A 25,537-nucleotide genomic window follows, 5' to 3' on the forward strand; every position below is an offset into this window, starting at 1 on the left:
AAATTTAAACGTTTATATATAAATTCTTTGCCATGATTCTATTTTATGTAATCTACATACAAACTTTGGATGAAAATGAAGATTCAAATACATAGCAAAACATGTCGAGTTTTATCTAATAATTTTGAAATTTTTTCGTTTAAACTCTTAACATTGTTATATATGATCAGGTGTAACCAACGTCATTCTACATGGTAGAAGAATAAAAAAAAATATCCAGTGGTTTAAAGTCACAATATCATCTCATACATACACCATGCTTTAGCCAATAATGGGCCTTATCCGTAACATATACATCTCCGAGTTAAATTTGTATATAGATAACAAATGCGTGTATTGGATAAGATTTGTATCATTTGGAAAAATTTATATTACTAATATGTACTTTGAAATTATAAATAACCTGAATTTCAAATTTTTGCGTCATACTAAAATCCAGCTATTAAAGGATTAGGAAATGAATTGTGGAATTGCACTGATAAATAGAAGATTTGCAACGAAGATCAAATTTTATTGAATTTTGGTAAAATGTATAAATTTGTTAGCAGATGAAATGATGTATACACACATAATTTTCTTTAAATTTAAATTTTGAAATTCGAACAAGGATTACGGATTTTGAACATTTTTATTTTATGAATATTTTATCCATTCAAATTTTGGGTTCATTTCTTAGACAACACAAAATAAGCTGTATAATAGTTTGAGGATAATGCTTTAAGGATTGAGTTTTAGTGTTATTCGTGAAACTATGGCCAAGATTTGGTGTGCATTTGGTTTTTAGATTATTAAGACGTAATTAGGTATTCTTGCTTTTAAGAACGGAATGAACACGCATATATCGGAGACAAAATCAAACTAATTGAGAATCGAAATTAACAGAAAGTTAAATATTCTACTCAAAAGGCACTGACTCAGAAGTAGCCGAGAACGGGAAAAACACAAAACATCATTAAGGCAAAATAAAATTGAAAAAAAAAAATTGTTTTAAGATGCGGCCAGGCATTAAGACGAAAGTTTGGTACCAGTCTATCTTCGCTGTTATGTGATGTTCGAATTTGTGTCTGGACGTTACTTTATTTGTACAATTTGCTTGCTAGGTAAATTATTAGTATAAAAAAATCTTTCTATTCGTTCAATCTTCAAATTAACTCGACTTTTGTTTTGGTTTGGCCTCTAAATTAAGAATGGAAAATTTTGATGAATTATTGAATTAAAAACAAATTACAGGAAATCCACAACAATAAAATATCTTTGATTTTGGAATTTACTAAACAAGATATGGAACTTGCACTAGTAATGCTAATTGCTTTCTGGTCAAACTTAAAAGTAATCAAGTTTACAGATTAACTTTATCTTACAAAAATCATCTTGAATTTGTAAGTTTATAACTAAAACCAACAACTCCACCCATGCATTTTCCAAGTTTTACTGTTCCATTCAGGCAATTTTTATTTCATATGATTAACAGTCTTGCAAGACAATGATCAATGACATTAATGCCACTTTTCTACCCTTGAAGTTAATAATTAGTGTCCATAATAATTGCTACAGTTAAATAAAAATGCACTAGTTTTTATAAAAAACGAACAAAAACGTATTTATTCAAATCTTATTTACAAATATATTATGAATACTTAATTTGTGTTTTTTTTTACTTTAAATTAATTAATAATACTTAATAACTAGATATTACAAATTATAATAAATATATACAAAAAAATTAGTTTGAGATAAATATTAATTCTTTGCTAGTACTTAGGTTCAATATCACTAGATCATTTTAAAATGTTTTATATTTTTTCATATTTAAAAAATTTACGTTTGGGCTTTGGGAAATTTTTCAGCGACCCTTAAGGTCAAATTTTAAATCAGACCAGCAAGCTAAATTAGAGTATTAAGTATTATAAATGTTTATGATATGAAATAAGACGATTATTTCTGTGCGGTGAATGCACGGGGCTCCGCCCAATAACATAGATGAATTTTTGCTTAGTTTTCTATACAATTTTTGAAAACTAAAACTTCTCTATTTCCTTATTTTATTTTAAAATGGTTAAATGACTTTTAAGAGAACCTTTATTATCTGTTTTGTTTATTTAAAAACTATTACATTTAAAGTTTGTACTTTTTATTTAACTCCATATAGCAATTAACTTGGTGTAAGTAAGATAATAACATTACAGTGTTGTAAGGTTATCGTGTTTTATTTAGACTAAGTGTACTATATCGAGCCAAAAAGAACAAATTTTAATTTTCATTCTAAAAATTAATTAAACGAAACGAAAAATCACAACAAAATACTAAAATTCTAAAAAAATTATTTTAAAGATGGCATCTTGTTTTAATGAGAAATTATGTCTTCATAATGTTTAATATTATATTAAATTTATTTTTAAATATGTTAATTCTTTAAATTTGCACCTGTGCATAATGCTTTGTGAGTGTATTTTTAAATAGCACCTTTGTATATTTTTTAGGAAACTTTTATGTTCAGTCTAATAAAATTAAGCGTTCATATCAAAAATCTTCAAATAATTTTAATTCAGTTTCATCTAATGATCGGGCTGCTTTCCAATCTGATTCTGGATAATCATCAAAATTACTTGTGTCGCCTTCATATAATACTCGTGGTACAATTGGTGGCTGCAAAAATAAAACAAAATAGTTAAATTATAACCTGGGTACTTTGAATTGAGAAGTTGAAATAGTTTTTTTTTGCCAAAAATTCATATATAAATGAATTTGTCTAAAGTATATTTAAGTAATTTTTTCTTTAAATTAATAATTTCATTTTAATTATTAATAAAAAATTGTTATACACGCTAAATTCACATTTTTTGGCTTGTTTCTATGGAAAATTGCGTTATAATATGAAGAAAAAGCCAATTGAGAGACAAATCATTTATTATTATTCATGTTATTTTATCATTTTTCCGTGCGGTATGACGTAACGAAAGCGATGTGTTTAAGTCACTGCCGTTTGAATTTATAGTTTAGAAAAATCATTTACATTGGTCTAATATACATGAAAAATCAATAAAAGAATGAAAAATTAATTTTTTTTAATTTTCTTAATTTTCTTTCTTAACTATTCAATCATCACATCCAAAATTTTTTTGTCTTTTAAATCAATAATATTAAAAATTTTGTATGGGTTGTTTGTCTCCAGTGTTGTAATCATAAAGTATGCACTAGTCTAAAGTGTTAAATTTGTTAAATTTCAATAAGCACAGGATATATACGTGTCAGATTAAACCATAGCACTGGTTGTCAGCAAATGATTTTTATCGATGCTATATGCTTAAAAAGCGTATGAATCAGGATTTAAAATTTTTGCGTTTGGTTGAGAGTGTGTTCGTAAAATTCAAAAGTATAAAATTTTCAACTTTCATCAATATTTTTCATCATGTCTAGGATCAAATTCACATGCACGCAAAAATATTTTGACCTTATTCGATCAATTTGCCATGACCATGTGACCTAGGGCCATGGCCCATGTGGCCCAATATGTTAATCCAGGCCAACTGGTTGTCTCTTGAAATATTTCAAGAAATTGAAAGAATTAAAAACATTAACTACTTCGGTTTTGTCAGAATTTATTCTGCCCAAGAAATGAATCCAAAAATTCATTTTAATAATAGCAAGTTTTCAAAATAAATAGACGTAAAAACTTATAGTTAAAGTATTGGACCATTAATTTAGTTTACAAAATAGTTTCGAGATAAAACTATTCTGTTTTAGAATGTTTAAGAAGTATTTGATAAAATTTTCCTGTTAAAATTATACTTACTTTTAATCGTCTTAAAATTACATCTTGCCAATCGATACCCTTGAACCATCTGTGACGTTTCACATCTTCGGCTCCACTCTAAAATAAAGAAAAGAAAATTTATATAAATTTTCCATCGACGAAAATTATACAAACACAAATGAGCCATCTATACGAAGTATTAAACAACTTACTTTCATATTTCCAAGTCGTTTAGTACGGTCTTGAACCAACAATTTCTTGATTAAATCTTTTGCGACCGGATCAAGATGTCGTGCCCATTCAATTTTTCCACCTAGAATTTTCTCATATATACCAAAAGGATTATCATCATAAAATGGTGGGTAACCGGCAAGCATTTCATAAATTAAAACACCTAGAAAAAAATAAAAATTATTTTTACTATGTCTAGGTCAAATCTATCGTCGTTTATTTATTTTGTAAATAAATTTTGAAGGTCATGATTCAAATATTTTTTGCCAACATAGTGAAAATTGTAAAATATTAAATAAATATGTGCGAATCATTGAGTCTAACACGAATTTGCCATTTTTAAACTTCATTTAATTTCATTCCAATTTAATTGAAAATTTATTATCTAATGTCAGTTTGATATACCTAAAATTTTAAAAATAATTTATTTTCGTGAAATACGCCAAACATCAAATTTATTTTATGGTCATATAAAAATTGAATTAAATATGTTATTTGCATTGAACCATTAAATAAAAATATATTCAGTATTGGGCGAGCATTCAAAAACTGAGACCATTAAAAATTGATAGTTAAAAATTTTTTCGAATTAACATATTTTTCTAGTAAATATATATATTTTATACCATGTAGATATTTATGAAATATACATAGTATATTAAGTTTAGTCCCAAGTTTGTAACGCTAAAACTATTGATGCAACGAAAAAAAATTTGGTATAGGTGTTCATAGAATTATCTAATTAGTCCATTTTCGGTTGGCCGTCCGTCCGTCTGTGAACACGATAACTCAAAAACGAAAAAATATATGAGGCTGAAATTTTTACAGTGCACTCAGAACGTAAAAAGTGAGGTCGAGTTCGTAAATGAGCAACATAGATCAATTGCATGACTAACAATAATATAATGTCCAATAATTGCGTTAAAGCAAATAACGGCTATTACAGAAAATGAAAAATATTTACTCGAAATACTTCTTGCATAACCAAATAGGTTCGAACGATGCTACATTATTTTATCAACAAAAATTTTGGAATTTTTGAAGGAAACAACTCTGACAGAACAGTTTTCTACATTAGCTTGGCTGACACCGACTCCAAAAATAACAATAATTTTAACTACATTATATTATACTTATTTTTTACTTTTTAGCGCATATTAATTTGTTTTGGAAAAGTTTTTCTTTTGAAGTCGGTTTTCTTTTTGTTAAAAGTTTGTTTTTGTGATTTTTAGTGAATCTGAAGTATAATAACTAAATTGTCACTAAAAAAAGAATAATCGAAATCGGTTGGCGTGATATTGAGTTATTCGCCCTCTTGTCGTGCATACTTAATGCAAATTTAAGACTTTTATGGTTTTCTAATGGATCCCGTTTTGTCAGAACTGGACCAAAATGAAATGGGACCACACGGAAACCATTAGCTTTTAAATAGATACAGAATCATTAAAATCGGTTCACCGAGTTGAAAGTTCTGACGTAAAACACATTAAAAAAAATACAGTCGAATTGATAACCTCCTCATTTTTTGTTTGAAGTCCGTTAAATAGAATTTCTCTGCGAAATCTTTAATGGTGTGGTTTAGTTTTTAGCATCCACTTAATCGAACGTATTTATTTTTATATTGCACAAAATAATTATTATCGGTATAAAATAAAATTAAAAATACTGATAAAAATTGTAATCTAATTTAATTGTAAAAGTAATTTGTATCATCACAGTATGTGTTAGATATTACCTTTTTGTATGTTCATACCAACGATACAAAATATCTTTTAACACATTAGAACGTACTAACGGGACCACTAATATAATGTTTTTTTTACACAAAAAACTGGAAAGTTTCTATAAACCTAAATTAAATTTTTTGTTGTCTATATAATTGGAATAAAAAAATATTTTACTACTGTTTATTACGTTTTTTTTTTTAAATGATGGGAATGTAATTTTTGCAATTATTACATAAAATACAATCATACATTCTACTTAATCCAATCATCATTACTTGTCACCATCCAAAGACCGATTTTTAGGAACTTAAAAAAATATATAAGTTTCCTAAATGCAAAAATGGATAAAATACCTACTCCCGTTTTAGAATAAAATCGAAAAAAATAAAAGCAATTATTTAAAAAAAAAAAACCTCGCACAAATTAGATGTAATCTGCATTTCGGTCAAACATTTTCAAATTTTGGCAAATGATAGTTTAAGTCATTCTAAAGAAAAGTTCCCATGGTCACAAGTCATGAAAATGACAGGATTTTATGTTATAGCTAAATTAAAGTTGGAAAATGTACTTATTTGTATAATATATGCCTATGTGTGTATAGGCAAATACATATACAGATATGTATAACTACATGCATACATGTTGTTTTTTAATTCTTGTTTTTTTGAAGAATATGTTACGAAATTCAAAGAAGCAGTGTTAAATGCGATAACTTGAAATCCTGTCATTTTCATGACTTGTGACCATGGGAACTTTTATTCAGAATGCTTAAACTATCATTCCTCAAAATTTGCAAAAGTTTGACCGAAATGCAGATTATATATAATTTGTGCGAGGTCCACATTTCATTAAACGATTTGACAGGTTAAAAGATGAATTTTATATTTAATTGTAATAAAAATATTTCTCACCGATAACGATCTGATGAAAATTTTAATAACAAAAAGTATAAAAAGTATATAAGGATTTGTTTAGATTATATTGACTGTTCATGAGGGATACTTAGGCCACAGGGTTAATTTTGATACCACTTTTTCACTGCTAATAAGCTGATTATCAGCTACTCATTTATTTTGAGAGGCTGAGTACCTCTCTTTCATACATGTATCATGAACTACATCAGTCCATGACAACTATTATTCAAATTAATTTTTTACAAAATTGTGTTAAAATTAAACTGTTTCCAAAATTTAATCACAATCTTCAAATGAAGTGAATGAATAATCAAATTTTAACGTAAATTCATTTTGGAGTTCTTTTTTGGTTGTCCAAACATTCGAAAGACTGAAGTTAATTGAAAACTTAACGTTAAACGGTTTTGAAATTGGTTTAGGACTATGAATGGGTTCAATTGGATAAAATAATTTTAGTTTTCGATTTATTTCTAATTGAAATCCATTCGAAATTTTGAATAAGAATCATAGAGTTTTAAACTAATCCAGTATTCATTTTTATATTTATTTCATTCCTGCTCAAATCAAATGGCGGCCTTCAAAGAATTCGACAGACTTATATATTTTATGCCATTAAAAATAAGTTATACTTTTTACAATTATACGTCAAAACGTATCTTCAATAAATGAATTTAAAGATACGAATTCGTATCTTCATAGTAACTTAACACAGAGTATTTCAACAGTTAACTCTGTCAATTATTTATTTTCAGTTATTATAAATTGTCATTTTCATATTAACTACGATTGTATTGCTACTACACTACTACGGATTAATCGTCGGTTAAGAACAATACCTGCAATTACTGCAAAATCGACAAAATAATCATCTCCTTTAATTTAATAATTTACTGCATACTACTAACATATTGAACAACTGATATATTCGCACCGTGCGTGAGTTTTATTGGAGGCGTTTCCATGGTAACGATAAACTACTATAATTTTAGAATTGTATGGATGCATATATAATTGTATGGATTGCATTTATGACTTACATTGAAAATTTAATATTATTGTCTCACAAATTTAAATAAATAATTATGATAATTTACATTTGAAAATAATATTTGTGCAATTTGATTTCTTATTTTCACAATTTTTATACCATGCATATATGAAATATACATAGTATATTAAGTTTAGTCCCAAGTTTGTAACGCTTAAAAATAATGATGCTAGGAAAAAAATTTTGTCATAGGTGTTCATAAAATCACCTAATTAGTCCATTTCTGAAAAGCTGAAATTTTTACAGCGTACTCAGGACGTAAGAAGTGCGGTCAAGTTCGTAAATGAGCATCATAGGTCAATTGGGTCTTGGGTCCGTATGACCCATCTTGTAAACCGTTAGAGATAGAACAAAAGTTAAAAGTAAAAAATGTTCCTTATCAAAAATTTAACAACTTTTGTTTGAAACATTTTTTCGTAAACATCACTGTTTCCCCGTGAGGGCGCCAATTAGGCGGAAATTTTATAATATCTACTGTACTTGATTATCAGTTATATATGTGTCACATGTTTGTATGTGTAATGTGATAAAGAAATCAACACTGACTATGCATGGTATTTCAACAATTAACTCAGTCAATTGTTTTTTTTCACTTGTTAATGCATTAAGTTTAAATAATTATTCTTTTTCAATAATTTTAATTTGACCTTTTCTATAACATTAACATGTAAAGAACTGCAAATTAGTCATAACAGCCTCCTTTATCGCCAAAATTTTTCACTGGAAGCGCTAGCATCGATTTTATTGTCCCTACCATGACTACGCACACAACGAATATGTGCTGAAGATTATCTCGAACAAGAAATTAATACGAATTAAGATCTAAATTACTAATCTGTAAATGCTATAAATATAATAAAAGTTGTAAAAATTAACAATAATATATGTAAGTTAAGGTGATTGAACCATTCTGTATTGGTCTCTGTCATACACCACATAACACCATGTGTGATCAATTGTCTGTCACACATGAGATAAATAAAATAAGAGAAATCACATTATATTTTTTAAAAAACATATCTTCAATGTGATGTTTATACTGATGATCAAAGTGTGGACAGTGGACAGACGGACGCCAATAATAGAAGTAAAAAGTCACTTGTGACTTGTCCGGCTGCTTCAATACAAGTTATTAAATATGTTGTGTCTATGTTATGTTACATGTCTTGATTGACAGGTACACAAACGTATAAAAATCTTATCGCATTCATTTCAATAAAATTTTCTACTTAATATTGGCATTGTATAGAATTTTGTTACAAAATTTTCTTCAAAATCTATATCGTGAGAATTTATGTGAATATAATGTTACTCGATCGGTTTTCTATCAAAAGTATTCATCATCTTTTTTTTTAACATATGAGAATATTGATGAAAATTATAGATGTTTATTAGTACTTGCACAAATTTGGATGTCGAAAATAAGTATTCTATGGGCTGGAGAGATATTTTTCAATTAATTTGTATAGATTTTTTATCTTTAAAAATCTACTAAGCAAAAATGGCACAAGAGCTGAAAAAATTTTCGGAAATGTATTGGTGTCTAAATTTCGGATATTTCTTTACTTTATGAAACTAGGTAGGAATAAAAGGATAAATAGACATGATGAAAAGGACAAAAAACTGTTTTAAAATGATTAAAAAATTTTTCGTAATTTTTTCGGTAAAGTTTACTAGTAACCGCAGTCAAAGCAACTGCTTTCAGGTGCTAGATGTACTTCATGGCTACCTAATTTCAATAAGAAAGGAAATATCTAAAATCCAGTCAAAGCAACTTTTTCGACGTTGTCTTTTAAACCAAAAAAGAAAAAGAAATTTTGGGAGGGTTATAAGACTCTTTTAGTTTGAATTCTTATTAAACATATCACTCGATCAGAGTATTGTTTATTATTTTTAATTAGGTGATGTAATTAATTAAAAACATGGTAATTTTAATTACATTTTTCGAGAAAATATTCTCTTGTAACGATACGAAACGGCAGACACGAAAATTAACGAATTAATTAGGGAAATTATGAAAATACAAGGAGCAATGACCTGCCAAAAGGTTTATTTAATTTTCCATGCTTGTCTTTTATTCAGTTATCACCTTTAAAAGAAATACTAAATTTCAAAAAGGTAAAAGGTTGAGCAGAACAAAATTATATGTGAAATTTTTGAGATAATTAAATTATTGCTGTCAAAACATATGATTATGTTTCGATAGATTCATCATAGTTCCACAAAGAATACTTTCATAGCGGAAGAACATCCGTTACTTTTGCAGACTATGCAATAACAAAACAAGAACTGTTACTTTGGGTTAAATCGTTTTCATCTACCAAAAATGGTGATTTACATACGGCCATTTTCTTCAGTTAATGTTTACCGAGACCTGAGTTAAAGGAATGTTTTGAATTTTCCTAGTTTTTTTCTATGGTTATAAAAAGTTATATATGGTTAGAATATAGTTATATTATTCTTTGCTTTCTACGGTTATAAAAACTATCTTTACGGTTTTTGCTAGGTAAAGAATTTTTGATTCAGACCTAAGTTGGTAAGCCCTTGGCGTATACATTTTATATAAAATTTCGCACATTATCAGAGTTCATCGATTCCAATCACAATTTCTGATAGAGATAGTTCTAAGAAATTTGTGCGTTGTAAATAATTGTAAGGTAATCCGTTGAAAATTAAAATCGTAAGGTAAAATGGCTTAAGCCTCCTACCCACAAAGCCCCTAACAAATGATTTCAGAGTGATGGATTTATTTTATGCTAAAGAGTACAAACATGGTAAAATAAATAATAAATAATATAAATTTTATTACATTTTACAAATGAAGTTGTTGTTAGTATAGTTGTAGAAAATAAAAAATGAATTTCTAATATGAATTCTAAAACGAATAAGATTATTATTAATATGGGTAAGATACAAATAATATAACCGCAAACGGTACAAACAATAAAACAAGTTTATCTTTTATAATAATTGAATAAAGAAATTATATATTAAATAAAGAAAATAAATTTATTTTATTTATTTTCAAAAGGGTGTACCAAAATTAACACTAGAAGTAGTTTTGATTAATACACAGATTTTTAATTAAAAGTTATAAATTTGTTTTTGATTCCTAAAAGTAATAATACTCAATATATTGTTATGTATGGAATAGCATGTCGGGTCAAATTTATAACATACGGCTTTGCCAAAGTTTGAATAATTGTGGCTAATTGCTATTGATACAGTTCTCAATTTTCTACTACAAAGCTTGGGTGATTATTAATTTGTTAGCATAAGCCTCAGATTTGAAAAAATACGAAAGTTATCTAAAGAATCTGAGCCCCAAGCAATTTGTCCCGATTTGTTTTTTCGTTTGGCCTTCATTTTTAAAAACAAAGTTCCATTTGAAACATTATCCTTGCTTTATCAGTTAACTAGTTTAAAAGAGCGCTCTTTCACATAAACTTTATGCGAACTAGTTCATCGATGATTTCGCTCTTAGTTCCTTAGATCATCTTAACATCTTAATTTTTTATAATTTATAACATTAGGATTCAATTTAAAATCAAATTATTAAAAGAACAAACTATCTTAAAGAGTAAAGTAGTTATCACAAGTAAACGAGCTAAACTGAAGTAATGCTCAAAACTATATCGCATAAATTGCTTTTAATCCAAATATTGAGCTAATTTTGGGACATCTTTTACATTAATTATTATATGATGATAGACGAATTTTTTGTTTGATGATGTCGTCTACTTCTGCGTCTATTTACAATTATTGATGAAAGATTTATATTTAGTACAATTCAATAATAATAATAAATTATTTATAATAAATGAAACACGTTGAAAATGTATCGCTGTTGTCACAGCTTTGGGAAAAATAGTTAAATAGACGCTACGATATTCCTTCTAATAAATCAATGTTGTCAATATAGAGATTCATATCATTTCCTCTTCCCAGTGTTTCCACAATACTATCCACTATTCATTCGAATGATAAATTTTGGAGGGTTTAGAAATTTGAAATTCTAAATTGATAATACTAAACACACGCACCTTCGATTTCTTTATAATTTATCAATTCATAATAAAAAATAGTAATACATTTTATGTTGACAGATGTCATCGATTTACAAAGATGCTGCGGAAATTCTCAGTAAATTAGTATGGCAAGAAAAAAAAACGCAAAACAAAAAGAATTTGGGTAGATTCCAAATCATGCCTTTATGATATCAATGGAAATATAAAAATAATTGCAGATTTTCATGAATGACTATTCGAAAACGATTAGTTAAGTAAAAATGACTTGTAACAAATAAATAATTAAATAAAGCCTGTAACAAGTTCGGTATTCAATTCGGAATCCAATTAATTAATTCTATTCTCGAATCAGTATTTCTTAATAGTGTTAAATAAACAAAATTACAGCTAATTACATTTTATGATAGATTAAAATACATTTATCCAAAATTTAATAAACAGTCCATATATTATAATGTTCTTAAATATCATATAAATAAACATTATAGAATAGTAAATTTTTGTTGGCACAGGTACAAAAGTAAATAAACACACCTGTCATTAAATTTTTCATTACAATTTTTTCTCCCAAATTTGTCTTTTAATCTACGACGTCTATGTCAAAACATGTCTTAAAACTTAAACCATTAAAGTATTGCATTAATTTTTAATCAGGTCATACTATACAACTACAATTTTAGCATATCCATTTCTTTAGTTTTTCTCCATATGTTGATGGATGATATTTGATAAAGACTTGTAATCTTAAAATTAAAATTATCCTTGGGCAAGACTTTATTTATTAGTTGGCAGACTTTATTTATTAGTCTGCAAAAGGGTTAGAAAATCAAGACTTGATTTATTAGGTTCGGCCAAGTGGCAAGCCTTGGTCAAGGGTTGCCACCAACCAACCAAATCTTGATTTTTTAGCCTTGAGGATATATAAAAAAACTGGATTGTCAAATTCTGGCCAACCTCAATTTCATCGCCAATCATAACATTTCGTATTTGAGTAGGTAAGGTACTAAACGATATAGAATTTATTAATTTATATACATATTAAAATTTTTCTAATTTTTTCCATTCGTGTAACATTTAATTTTTATGAAAATTAAAGAGTTTGAGAAATTCTTGCAGTTTATATTTGTTTACAAATTCCCCGTGTTGATGGTTTACGAAAAGTTTTTTTTATAAAAATTAAACAAAAACAAAATGTTAATGTAATATGTATAATGCTATTTATTAATAACACCTCATAATGAATGGAATAAAATGTTTTTCTTCAGTGAAATATCAAGCGACAGCGAGTTAGTAATTTTTCGTTTTAGAACGATAAACCTACCGGATTTTGATTAATTTAGGATTCTTTCGTCGTAAAGCCGAAAAATTATAAAACAAAAAAGCCAAAAACTCGAAAAAGTTCAGATTTGCATCATTACAGGGAACAACAATTGAAAATTTTCAATTTTTTCAGGTTTTAAATACGGGTTTAAAAAAATAGTTATAATCCGATGATTTTTGAGAAATTTTCCTGTTGAAATTTTTCAGAAAAATGCACTTTTCTCAAAATTTAGGTTATGTATCGGGTTAATATTTACAAAACTTTTTTATGATCATAAGTTACATCTTTTTTTCAAAATTTCAACTTAATTCTTTCATTTTTCGAAAAGTTATCAGATAAAGAGATATTCAAGAATGCCACCAAAGAAAACAATGTAGAGATAAATTGTCTCAAAAACGCGTACAGAGGGTCGTGTGAATTATTTTGGAACCTTTTCTCTATTTTTTACAACGACAGAAACCTATTTATAAAAATTAGTCTTCTCCATAAATTTCCGAATTGATAATCAAAGTCCAGTAGATTTATCCTACTATTTATGTTTCTGCTACAGGAATGTCTAAATAATGTTTCCTTACAGTGTTTTTACAAAGATCGATTTTGATATATAATTAACCTTTCAAGTAAAATTAAGTTCCACGTCTTGTAAAATTTATAATAACGGTTGGTTTTCATCAAATAAAGTTATGTTGAGAGAAATTTAAAGAAATATTAGGACGCTAGCGTGTGAATATATCAGAGTTGACGTAAAAAATATATTTTTCATAATAAATAAATATATATTTTAATAAAAACATACAAATTTCATAACTTCCGTGATTAAGTAACATAAATGCACTACATTTCAGTTCTTAATAATATGAATGTGTAAGTTGCGTATATGTTTTCAGCATGCTGATTTTAATGATTTTGTTGGCAAACTTAAAATATATTTATTTATTAACTAAGTTCTTTGTATGCTCTGCATTTTTTTTTTTTTTAAATGTAAATTAAAATATTTATTGCATAATTTTTAAATTTACGTGTATAATGAAAAACTAGATGACTGAATCATTTGCATTATCGAATATCTATAATTTATATTGTATAAACCTTTCAACTTTTAAGGCTCTTGTCTCCGTTCTGTACAATATCGCAATCGACTGCATTTGTTGCAGTCCACCACCAAATTAGCAACGAGTAACACAATAAGTGTAGTTACGATTAGCTAATTCATACTGATGGTGACTACTTGGTTGTCGAAATACGTATGTATAATACAAAAAATTGATCTAGGAAATTGGGGCAAAAATCGAAGTTTAAATGCATCAATGTTCAGAAAAAATCTTATATCTAGTTTTTTTCAAGAATTAAAAATTTTGTTAAAAACAAAGCTTTCCTATGCTCTCCATGTTAATTATCCGAATGCAGAATTTAGAATTTTCTGTCACGATGCCTACAATGAGGCAATAGATTCAAAATTTTGAAGTTTGTATTAAAATTTTAGACTATTCTACTCTTTTTTTTCTTCAAAAATAAAAATAATTTTTAATTAAAACCCGATAAACAACCAATGTCTGCGTTTTTTATATAAGAGCTGTTTCTGTTGTTTGTAAAAAAAGAAGAAACACCTGAAATTGATATTTTTTCCACATATAATATTAGTATTTACTTCAATATTACACGTATATTCGGTCTCAAAATACCTTAGATACTTTCATATATTCTTTAAGTCGCTTCCACCATAATGTATAGAGTATTTTCGGTTCAAGAGGAAGCGATGTATTTTATTTTGGTGATTTCACAGTTTGCTTATAATAAACATATAAGCGATTCATATAGGATTATAGGTCAATTTATGAACAAATTCATATTCATAGTTAAGCAAAATTTGATTTTGTACTAATACAATAACTCGGAAGCTTAATGAAGTGTGACAAACATTTGACGGTAATTTCTTAAGTAGTTATTCTCGGTAAATATACTCTCAGGGAAAAAACCTAATTATACTACAATACTACTTATATTCCAACTCCCCATGCGAATGATGCATGTTCAAATAGAGTTCATCTCGAATTATTTTGGAGTGAATGACTTACCATTATTCAAATTCAAAATGAATTTCAATTGAAGATTCACGTATCGTGTTTAAAATTATTAGGTGAGGTTATTATAATTCGTTTTAATAATATGATTCTTTGAAATCATTTTATTAAATTATGCTTCTATGGGTAATCACTGATATAATTACTAATTAGTATGTACAGTTTGTATCAGTAAAACTTATTATAATGTATTGATAATGAACTTTTTGTATTAGAACTTAAAAAAAATGTGATTTGATAGTTTTTTCAAAATGAAAATTTTAATTAAAATTGGTTTTCTTTAAAATATATTATTCATATGGTACTTTTCATCCAATTAAATAAAGTACTTACTAAAAATAACAAGCATTGTTAGTTAGGTGTCATATATATATAAATTTTTTAATATATCAAGGAACGTTTATTTTTGTTATTTTAACAGGACAATAGTTTAATAAAGCAATTATTAATTTGTTCGTGTGACTAACAGAGTTATGCATCGTCCGATAAAAACAAAGTTGAAATTTTGGAGCAAGAGTTGAGTCTGAAGACCGTAAAAAGTGATTTTTACATTCTTTGTTTTATTCATTAGAAAATCATGTTGATAAAGGCACATACAAAATTTCAGATAAATGTTTTAATCGATTCTATCATTAATATGTATTGAACTTTAAAGAGTGGGGAAGGGTGTGATTTTCGAATCCTATAAATTTTCTCAAACTATGTTTTACTATCTTAAACTACATAAAAAGCATTTAAAAAAATTAAGAACTGAAAAAATTAATTGTTTTTTTAATCAAACTGTTCAAAACAATGTTCAAGCATTGAAAAAATACATCCAACAAGAAAAGGAACAAATTCTACAGGCAATGCTGCGGTACGTGGCTAACAAGTTTAAAACGTACCTTCAAAAATGTCTGTGCTTTGACGGACGTTATCTTATTAAAGCCATATATGTATATAAGTAATTAAACTATGCATTTATTAAATTAACTAAATTTACTAGAAAAACTATTGAGTTTCTTCATTACTTAAAATTTTTTGAATGACTTTGTTTAACATGGTAAAAACATAATTTGGAAAAAATGACGATATTTTTTGAGAGTATTTCCAAAATCACACACTTCAATGTTCCACCCCATTCTTCATTTTAATTTTATATCTGAAATGACTGATACATATTGTAAAGTTACAATTAAGGTAAATTATAATTTGCTTCTATAACATAACTATTTTTAGGTATATATACAATCAAATTGTTGATATATTCGAAAATTATATATCAATACTAAAACAAGCCCTTTCAACATACATAAACACAACAGACACATATCGATAATAGTTACACATCCGCTTTTATTAATTATCATATCGTACTAAAAGTATATTTAGAAAATAAACATATTTTAATTACCTATCAATCACTTGATGACGTTGTTTTAATTATTATTGTTTTTTTCGGAAATGTTGTAAAAATATACAGAGAAAATTTTTTATTTATTCAATTTTTATATTTTAATATTTTTATTTTGATCATCTACTATTAGCATTCTTTAAGGAGGGTGACTCGCCAGTAATAGAAAAAAATAAATTAGTAGATAATGCTCTGATTTTTAGTATGTTATAGTTAACGAAATGTATTATTGTATAAAACAAAATCTACTAATTTATTTTTTCTATTATTGCCGAGGGAACTTCCTTAAAATATAGCATCAGTTTTAGGTTAGTATTGGGAAGTGCGACTAGACTTACGGTTATTAGATGGTTAAGCGCATTCAAAGATTGTTAGAATATGATAAAAATTTACAGAGGCGTAGAAAAAACTTAATAATGGTTGGTCACTTTTGCTTGTAACATTTTTCTGTATCTGACTTCACTTGGAAAAAAAACTTTATTAAAGGGTGGCTAAGGAATTCTGGGACATACTGTATTATACAAGATACTCACGACAGAGAGTCATATATACGTGTATATAGAGATATAGAGATATGATATTATATATTTACATTATTTGATATCGACTTCGTTGAGATGTCTGTATGATCCGACAAGAATTTCATAACGTGATGTTATCCTTCTAATCGTTCAATAAAATGAATTACCAATTCAGGCCTTAAAGTTAATGCAAAAAATAATATCTAATACTTTATAAAGATTCAGTAAACGAAATAAGATGGTCCATAAATCAGGAAGTTCTTAAATTGATATTATTATAAGAATCCCTCCTGTTGGTTTCGTTCGCCACATTTGAAAATATATTATGATTTAAGACAGTGTATCTGAAATCATCAATTTAAAATATTAAAAGAACTACATAGTATTTTCGTAAAACGCAAAAAATCAGTTTTCCTTGGAGTATCTTTTGTAAACAAATTAATTGAAATAATTTTTTTTTTCAATATATATTCATCGAGCCACTACACACATCAATCAAGACTTGTAATGATTAACGATGATTATTTACATATCAAAAGTTTATAAATAGATTGCTACACGTTATTTTTAAAAAACGATAATCTATTTGAAAAAATAAAATAAAATAAAAATTACAGACGTCAATTGAATAAGAATCAAAAATGACCTTTGATACAATTAAAAATTTTTTTTTTTTTTACACATATAAAATATAATTCTTTTTTTTTTTTAAAGTTATAACACTGAACTAGTTTTGAAAATATATTTCCTTGGTTTATTAAAACTTCATTATTATAAATTTGTTGAGATTGAAAAAATTATAAGTTTTCTTCTTAATGTACATGCGTTTTCACAAACTTCTTGCATTAAAAATTTTGTTTTCCAATTTGTGCCCATGTTTTGAGATGTCATACAACGTGTATTACTAACTCAGGGTATCCTTAGCTTCAATGTTTGATAAGAAGCAGTTCAACCTTTTAAACATATGTATTTTTCTTAGTTAGGTACCACATTAGAATTCATAATAGTGGAAGCGCGTGTCAATACAATAACCATATCTTTTTGTTATAAAATTGAATAAAATCAGCATATCTATCAGAATTGGATTATATATACTTATTTCGCATTTTATTCAATTTGTATATTTGTTGAGGACTTCTCAGGCTTATTCAGGTCATAGTATCGTATAAGCTATTTTGCGGACGTAAAATGTAAAGTGACATAATAAATTGTATATAATGTGTAGGCATACGTGCGTTAAAATTTACGCCGATGAAATTTTACTAAACGATTAATAACAACATTCAATTTGAAACTGTTACTTCATAATAGTGGATGCACGTAAGAGAAATGTGTAGAATTTTTAATGTTTCGATCGCATTAATTCTATGTCTCTGTTCTTCTACCATGGCTCACACATCTTTTATGATTATTCGCACGCTTTTATCGACAGTTGTTAAATATATAAAATATCAAAAAAATGCATAGTGCTGAGAATAACAACAGTGCTATAATCAATGAGAATTTCCATAAAAATACTTTATTGCTTGGCTTTAAATACATATAAATGTAATTTTGGTTCTAGGTAGTTCATCTTCTCTTATAATATAGTTACAAGTTTGCTGTTTTACAATGAGTTTTTCAAATTTTGTTAATTTCACTTATATGAGAAGAGTAAGTTTCTAAGATTACAACAAAAATCAACGACTAATATAGATAGATTTACTACAAATAAACAGTAAAAGGTAAGAAATTCACAAACTGTAAGATTTTCAAAAGAAGAAAAAAATTTTCAACTTTTTGTGAATACTCTTGTTTTAATTTTTAAACGACATTCCTACTCACACGTAAGAGGTTTACTCAAGAAATTATTATCCAAATGTAAGGAAATTTGGAATGACTTTTATTTTACTCTAAACAGGACATTTACCCATAATTCAGGAACTTGTAGTACGTAGATATGCTAGGCAGTTTTAAAAAAATTACTGCAACCTAACCGGAAAAATTTTAAAATAAAAATGTTAAGATTGTTTTCATGTTAAGATCAAGTTTACATTTTAATCGTTTTAATGTTAAGATAAACTTCATTACATTTGAAAAAAAATCGAATAAATTTTCTAAAATTGACTATACAGTAGTTTTTTTGGAAACCCGTTTGTTTACATTTGTTCACATTGTGATTTGATAAACAATATAAAATTTCCTAATATGACGTCTCACTTTAAATATTCCATCTTTTTTTAAACAGAAAAACATTAAACGATCTGAGATCATGTAAACATGAACAAACAATAAACAAAATTGCTGAATTTAAAACAATAAGCATAATTATTAAAAAGTATAATCATCATTATTATACAAAGTTATTAACGTAATTAAAAAACCGGAAATATATGTTTATCTCTCAAGTTCAAGGTGGTAATTTATGACGTTTCAAAATATGATTTATTTAAACTAAGAACATGACACCAGACATAATCATGTATAATTTTTATATAAAAACAACATCTTACTTTAAAAACCACTTTCTCTTCACTAATATGAAGAGTGTACAACTGTACTTACAATGTTTATGTACAATATTTAATGTCAACAGAAACTTTACAAAGACGAGGACGGATCGCCGGAGGGTGTCAATCATGCGACTAACTACTTCATAAATGCGTATATAAGTATCATTATTTTAAATTGTTTGCTGTGCATTGTTTTGAAAAATATGAATATGTTTAGTAGGTCAAAATGAGGTAGAGATACATAATTAATCTTAGATTTATCATTTGTTTACAAGTTGTATAGTTAACGAATGGTTTATTGGTGTCTTCAAAATTTTTTCAGTTCTAATAGTTCGATAAGTGCAACCGTACCTACCCACGATAAAGGGCAACAACCATAGAGAAAGTCTAGGCGACTGCCTAGAGCGCCCGGATCTAGTGATTGAGCCCGAAAAATGAGCCAGAATTCTATCATATCATTTGCGAAGATCTCTACAAAAAACTTCTTAGATGAGTCAAAATTAAAGTGAAAGCGCAGATATTGGTATAAAACTGAATACATTTATCAATTCCACCATAGTTATTTCATTTAATTTCGATTGTTTTACCGATAATAAAGTAACAAGCTAGTTGATTCGGAATAACCATTTTGTATTTTTTACAATTTTTGTTTTTGAAAGCTGATTTAATTGAGAGACTCAGGCCTTTAGGCCTTCGCTCTGCGTCACGAAAAATAACATGTAATTGTAAGAAAACTTACCAAAAAGTAATAGAACTAATAAACGTAATTGGAGGAAAGTTCCGATTTTCCGGGAGGTTACGATGTGGGAATGAAAGTTTTCGAAGTATCCGGTTAATTTAACTCTATTTCGGGTTGAGTGGTGAAAATCCCATTTTTATAGCACGCATACAACAGAAAAACGTAATTGTGGGGGCGTTTTTCGGATTTTCCAGGAGGTTGAAATTCTAGCATGTCTAGAATTCTATTAGAATTTGTCTAGATCAGTGTGTCAGTTAATATACTTTCCCTATAATTATATTATATTTATTCTATTTTATTAATGTGTGATATCACAGTCCCCAAACCAATGTATTAAAAATGATTATAAATTTTGAATACAAATATATTTGTTTTGAATCTTTTTAAAATTTTGTATTTGTGATAGTATGTAAGTTTGTTTCAGAATTCAGCAAGGTAGTATGACCATTATACATTGTAAAAGTACATAATACTTAGACGCGTTTTTATACCATGTATATATGAAATATATCAAGATATACTAAGTTTAATCCCAATTGTGTAAAGACAACACGAAAGCTCAATAACGAAAAAATATATTAGGCTGAAATTTTTACAGCTAGCTTAAGATGTAAAAAGGGAGGTCGAGTACGTAAATGAGCAACATAGGTCAATTTGGCCTTGGGTCCTACAGACCCAAGTAAACCGTTAGAGATAGAACAAAAGTTTAAATGTAAAAAATGTTCCCAATAAAACAATAAACAACTTTTCTTTGAAATATTTTTTCGTAAACATCACTGTTTACTCTTGAGAGACAAATAAGGTATTATACATATAGTATGTATGTATATTTTATTAAGTATAGTATATCTACATTTACTGTGTATTATGTGTTTGTTTATAGCAAATAATATGTTCACTGAAGAAATGAGAAGAAAGATACTGCTTTTAATTGGTGTGTAAGAGTGGCTATCTTTATTTACTAAAATGGCGTACAAAAACAAACGATTTTCTAATCAACACTGTCTATACATGGTATTTCAACAATTAACTCAGTCAATTGATTGTTTTCCCTTGTTTTTTAAAAGTTTTTGTTTTTTTTTTTTGCTAAATTAAATACAATTAGATTAAATTAACACTTAACATGAATTTCGTCAAATTCTTAAGAAAAGTGGGTTTATGGCCAAACTACCTTAAGATCTTACGAAGCTCAACTTATAACTACGTATGCGTAAGTATCATTTTATTTTAGTATTGTTTGTTTGTGTTTTGTTAAAAATATTAACAAGTGTTTAGTAGGTCAACATACAAAGTAAACAGATAGACAAATGATTAGACTTTAGTAAAGTTATTTATCATTAAGAAGTTTATTACCCTTGATTATAATTTATAAATTTGGCTACTGAATCTAAAACAATTACTCTATTTTTATACCTAAATTATAAGGCGTATTTGATTTTATAACATGGGCAATATAACTACTTTGTAGAACATGTTTACGGCCGATATTTTTATGTTGGAAAGAAATCTAATCATGTCTTACCTTTGTCGATAGGAACAAACGCTCTTAATTATTTGCACAGATGTTCCCAAAGGCTTATTTTTATCTTAATATGGAAATATTTTTTTCGGATGTTTAAACATAATTAGCACCTGAGCTCCAAATAATATTTATCAGCTGCGCTTGGTTGTTTTAATCTCAAAGCTAGTTTGCTTGCTGTGGATTAATGAGTCTAATTTAAAGTTTGTTATATCTTATACCGTGGGAACCTGGTCTCAATAATACTTGCAATATTACCTACCGGTTAGCCACGGCAAGTTATATGTTCCTATAAGTCTGTGAGTATACGTGTCAAGACCAAACAGGTGATGTATAACATAGAGGCTTAAAAGCATAGAAAACGCAATAAGTGAATTATTGAACGTTAAAAAATAGTCCGAAAAAAGGAACCGTCTTCCCTCTTTGCGTCGCAGCCTATCAAAGCGCTATATTTATATTTTGAATTATTGTATACTTGCATACCTGTGTATTTCATAGAGATAATATAATACAGACGCAGACAGCTATACGTGTACTTTTTTTAGGTCTCTCTCAATAACGATCAACCGTTTGGATGGTCACATGGTTCTATGTTATTATTTCTATGGCCAAGACACACGTTGTGCATCCTGGTTAAATAAATAGTTCATATTCTTAAGCTAATTTAGAATACCTATACTTATGAAATATTTGACAAAATAAACAACTTTTGTAATAAACATTTAATTAAAAAATATATTTAAAAAAAATTTCCGTACCTAATGCCCACCAATCAACAGCTTTGTTATGACCTTTGGATTGAATAATTTCTGGTGCTAAATATTCAGGTGTACCACATAAAGTCCATGTACGATCTGTTAATTTTTTTGAGAAACCAAAATCTGTGATTTTTAAATGACCTTCATCATCCAATAATAAATTCTCTGGTTTTAAATCACGATAAACAATACTTTTTGAATGTAAATATTCTAATGCTGATACAATTTCGGCACTGTAGAAATTTGCTGTGGAACTACTAAATCGTCCTGCATTACGTAAATAGGAGAATAATTCACCACCACTGACGTAATCGAATAACATGTAGATTGATGTGTCATCACGATAAAACCATCGTCTGAAATTAAAAAAGACAATTTTATTAATTAGGCAAATATTACCACATTGAGGCATTAATTTAGTCATTTTGTAGCTGATTATCATTGTCTGTATATAAAAACACTTTCGCCCAAAACTTATTGGATGACTATTCTCATCTAATTTATACTACGGCGCCGAGTTTTATTTTCGTACGTAAATAACTTAACAGCCTTTTGTGTACGGCCAGATTCTCAAAAAAATTTGCCTTTCTCTTCTTTTTTTAGTCTTCGTTAATAAACTTGACGCCTATCTCGTATAAACTTGTCTTTTTCTCTTTTGATTTGGGACCCTAGCACATGCGGGGCGTCTATTTATATACACTATATAATTCCGTAAACAAAAAATTTCTTTGGAGAACATATTTTTAAGAAGGCGCACACCAAAATATGTTTCAAAAAGAAGGTTATAAAAATTGATTTTTTTTTTAAATGACATTTTAGAGATGTTGTAGCTCTCTATAATAAGTGCTTAATATCCACCCTTAATTAATTAATGTTTGTCTATGATCCACACTTTGAAAATCCGTACGGAACCTCAAATTAGTACATATTCGCACTTAACTAATCTTTTATAAAATTAATAGTTTAAAATAGTGATGGTCTAATTTCAAATGTAATATGTAGGTATAATAAAAAAAACTATAACTCAAAATTTTATGAACGTACATTTTGTGAGGGCCGAACAGGTGACCCCTTCAATGACCTCATTTCTGTTTAAAAATTTAATGGTCTTTCGTTTTCTATTTTTAAAAATAGGTAATAGTTTTTTTAAAACAAGAAAAATGAAAATTTTGGCAAGTAATTAAAAAACTTTTTTTGCTGAAACTTCAATATTTGTTCATCAAAATAAATATTCAAATATCATTTCAACCTTTTGAAGTACAGCATGAAGCAGACAATTATTATAACTTTAATTAATTTTCGATTAAAAAACAAAAAAATTGATTCTAAATTATGTATTCCTTTTATCTCCAAAATAATACAAAATCCTAATTATAGGGTCGATCTCCACTCGTCTGTTGTACCGAAAGAAAATTACTTTTTTATAAAATGTAAAATATTAACAGAACAGAGAATATCTGTAATGAGTTGTCAATATTTTCAAAACTACTTTCAATAAATATATCAAAACTTCCAAACCTTGTAAGCGTAAATAAGCGCAATCAAATTATCTTTATTTCGCGTTTACAAATCGATAATAGAAATTACATTGAAATTAACCGTTCGGTTGTGTTAACTCAACGTTCATATCATCGAAAATATCAACAGCCTGACAATATTATTGGTCGTGCAAGATCGTCAACATGTCGTTATCAACGGCGTTTCAATGAACTGTTTGAAGCGGTCAGAGAGATCGTTTACCGGAACCAAAAGTAACTCATCGTCACCACGCTCAGGATTTTTCATTCAGTGGAACCACTTGGCAATGCATTTTGAAGGATAATTTCGAAGGAAAAAAGTAAAACTTTGTTTTGACCTTTTCTTTTAATGAATGGTTTGAGACGTTGGTTTTACCCTTATATATGTTGTTCTTGAATATACTTGAAGTTGCACATATTCAATTAGAAATTCAAAACTCGATTTGAGTTATTTTAAGGATCTCGTCGACTTTTGATCAGAATGACACTCGTCCTGTATTTAGAATTCCAAAATATTTGAACGAAAAGCCCAATCAAAAACCAATGTTAAGAGTCCGGGGTCCTTTGTAGATAAATATGCAGAATTTCCGACAGTAAATTAGATACAATAATTTTGTGAACCATTATTATTTTATGAATGCAAATTATTTTGATGACTACAATTAATTATATTTTGACATTAAACACGATGTTAGAAAATTTTCTATTTTACCTACGTGGAAAATTTGGCATACAATTTATTTGGTACCGTAAAAGTTTGTATTTACCGTTTATTTAAATTGATAGTTGATTGATTTATGAAATAAAATTATATAAATATTTTTTTGGCTAGTTTCAAATGTAAACTGTAATTAATTTATTTAATGTTTGCTTACTTCATTTTTGTCACATACCTAATAATTCATTTCCTGCACGTTGAATTTTATTCACGCCCCTTAATCGTATACGTTTTCTTTCCTGACTATTTTTAAACAGACGTCTTTGTCCTGCATTAGTGATTTATGTGAAAATTTTCCAAAATCAATCAATAATTATTTTACAAATTTAATGACATGGTACTTCAGATAAATTTTTTTAGTATTTAACTCGATTTTTGATTAAAATTTTGTATTTTATGGAGCAATGATTATTGAGATGCGAAACTACATCAGCGCATTTTAAAGTTTTGTCAATGCAGATTTCCTCCTTCCTTTTTAGTAACACAGTAGAAGAATACCAGGTTGGAACAGGAAGACGCACCCTATTCACCAAAAGGTGATTCCATTACAGCTGGGTAAAATTTTTGCGTATATGACGATGTTATCTCTTAAATAAAAAACTATTTATGTGAAATTATTCTTTGAATTCTGTTTCGTCACAACAGAATTGAAACTCGCCGCGGTTGTCTCGACTGTGACTGTAATTATTTATGTATTTTTCATATTAAAAAAAAAGAAAAGGAAATGAAAAGCAAGTTTCGGGCGGCCGAAAAAGAGCTGAAGTACCATACTGTTT

The 25,537-nt window shown here is 27.5% G+C and overlaps 1 protein-coding gene across 2 annotated transcripts in view; it reads right to left on the minus strand.

Annotated features, from left to right (window-relative positions):
- Positions 1-2,283: 2,283 nt before the first annotated feature.
- Positions 2,284-25,537, minus strand: part of LOC123290497 (cAMP-dependent protein kinase catalytic subunit 3) — a 79,571-nt gene continuing 56,317 nt past the window's right edge. Inside the window, exons 4-7 of one of the 2 annotated variants that reach the window (XM_044870751.1) lie at positions 22,527-22,882; positions 3,967-4,148; positions 3,794-3,871; positions 2,284-2,646 (exon numbers count right to left, since the gene is read on the minus strand). In XM_044870751.1, the coding sequence (XP_044726686.1) occupies positions 2,521-2,646; positions 3,794-3,871; positions 3,967-4,148; positions 22,527-22,882 (742 nt within the window). In that variant the 3' untranslated portion in view covers positions 2,284-2,520. The remainder of the gene's footprint in view (positions 2,647-3,793; positions 3,872-3,966; positions 4,149-22,526; positions 22,883-25,537) is intronic. The other variant, XM_044870827.1, reaches the window with a different exon arrangement.

Source organism: Chrysoperla carnea, chromosome 1 (genome assembly GCF_905475395.1).
Source record: "Chrysoperla carnea chromosome 1, inChrCarn1.1, whole genome shotgun sequence".
NCBI lineage: Eukaryota > Metazoa > Arthropoda > Insecta > Neuroptera > Chrysopidae > Chrysoperla > Chrysoperla carnea.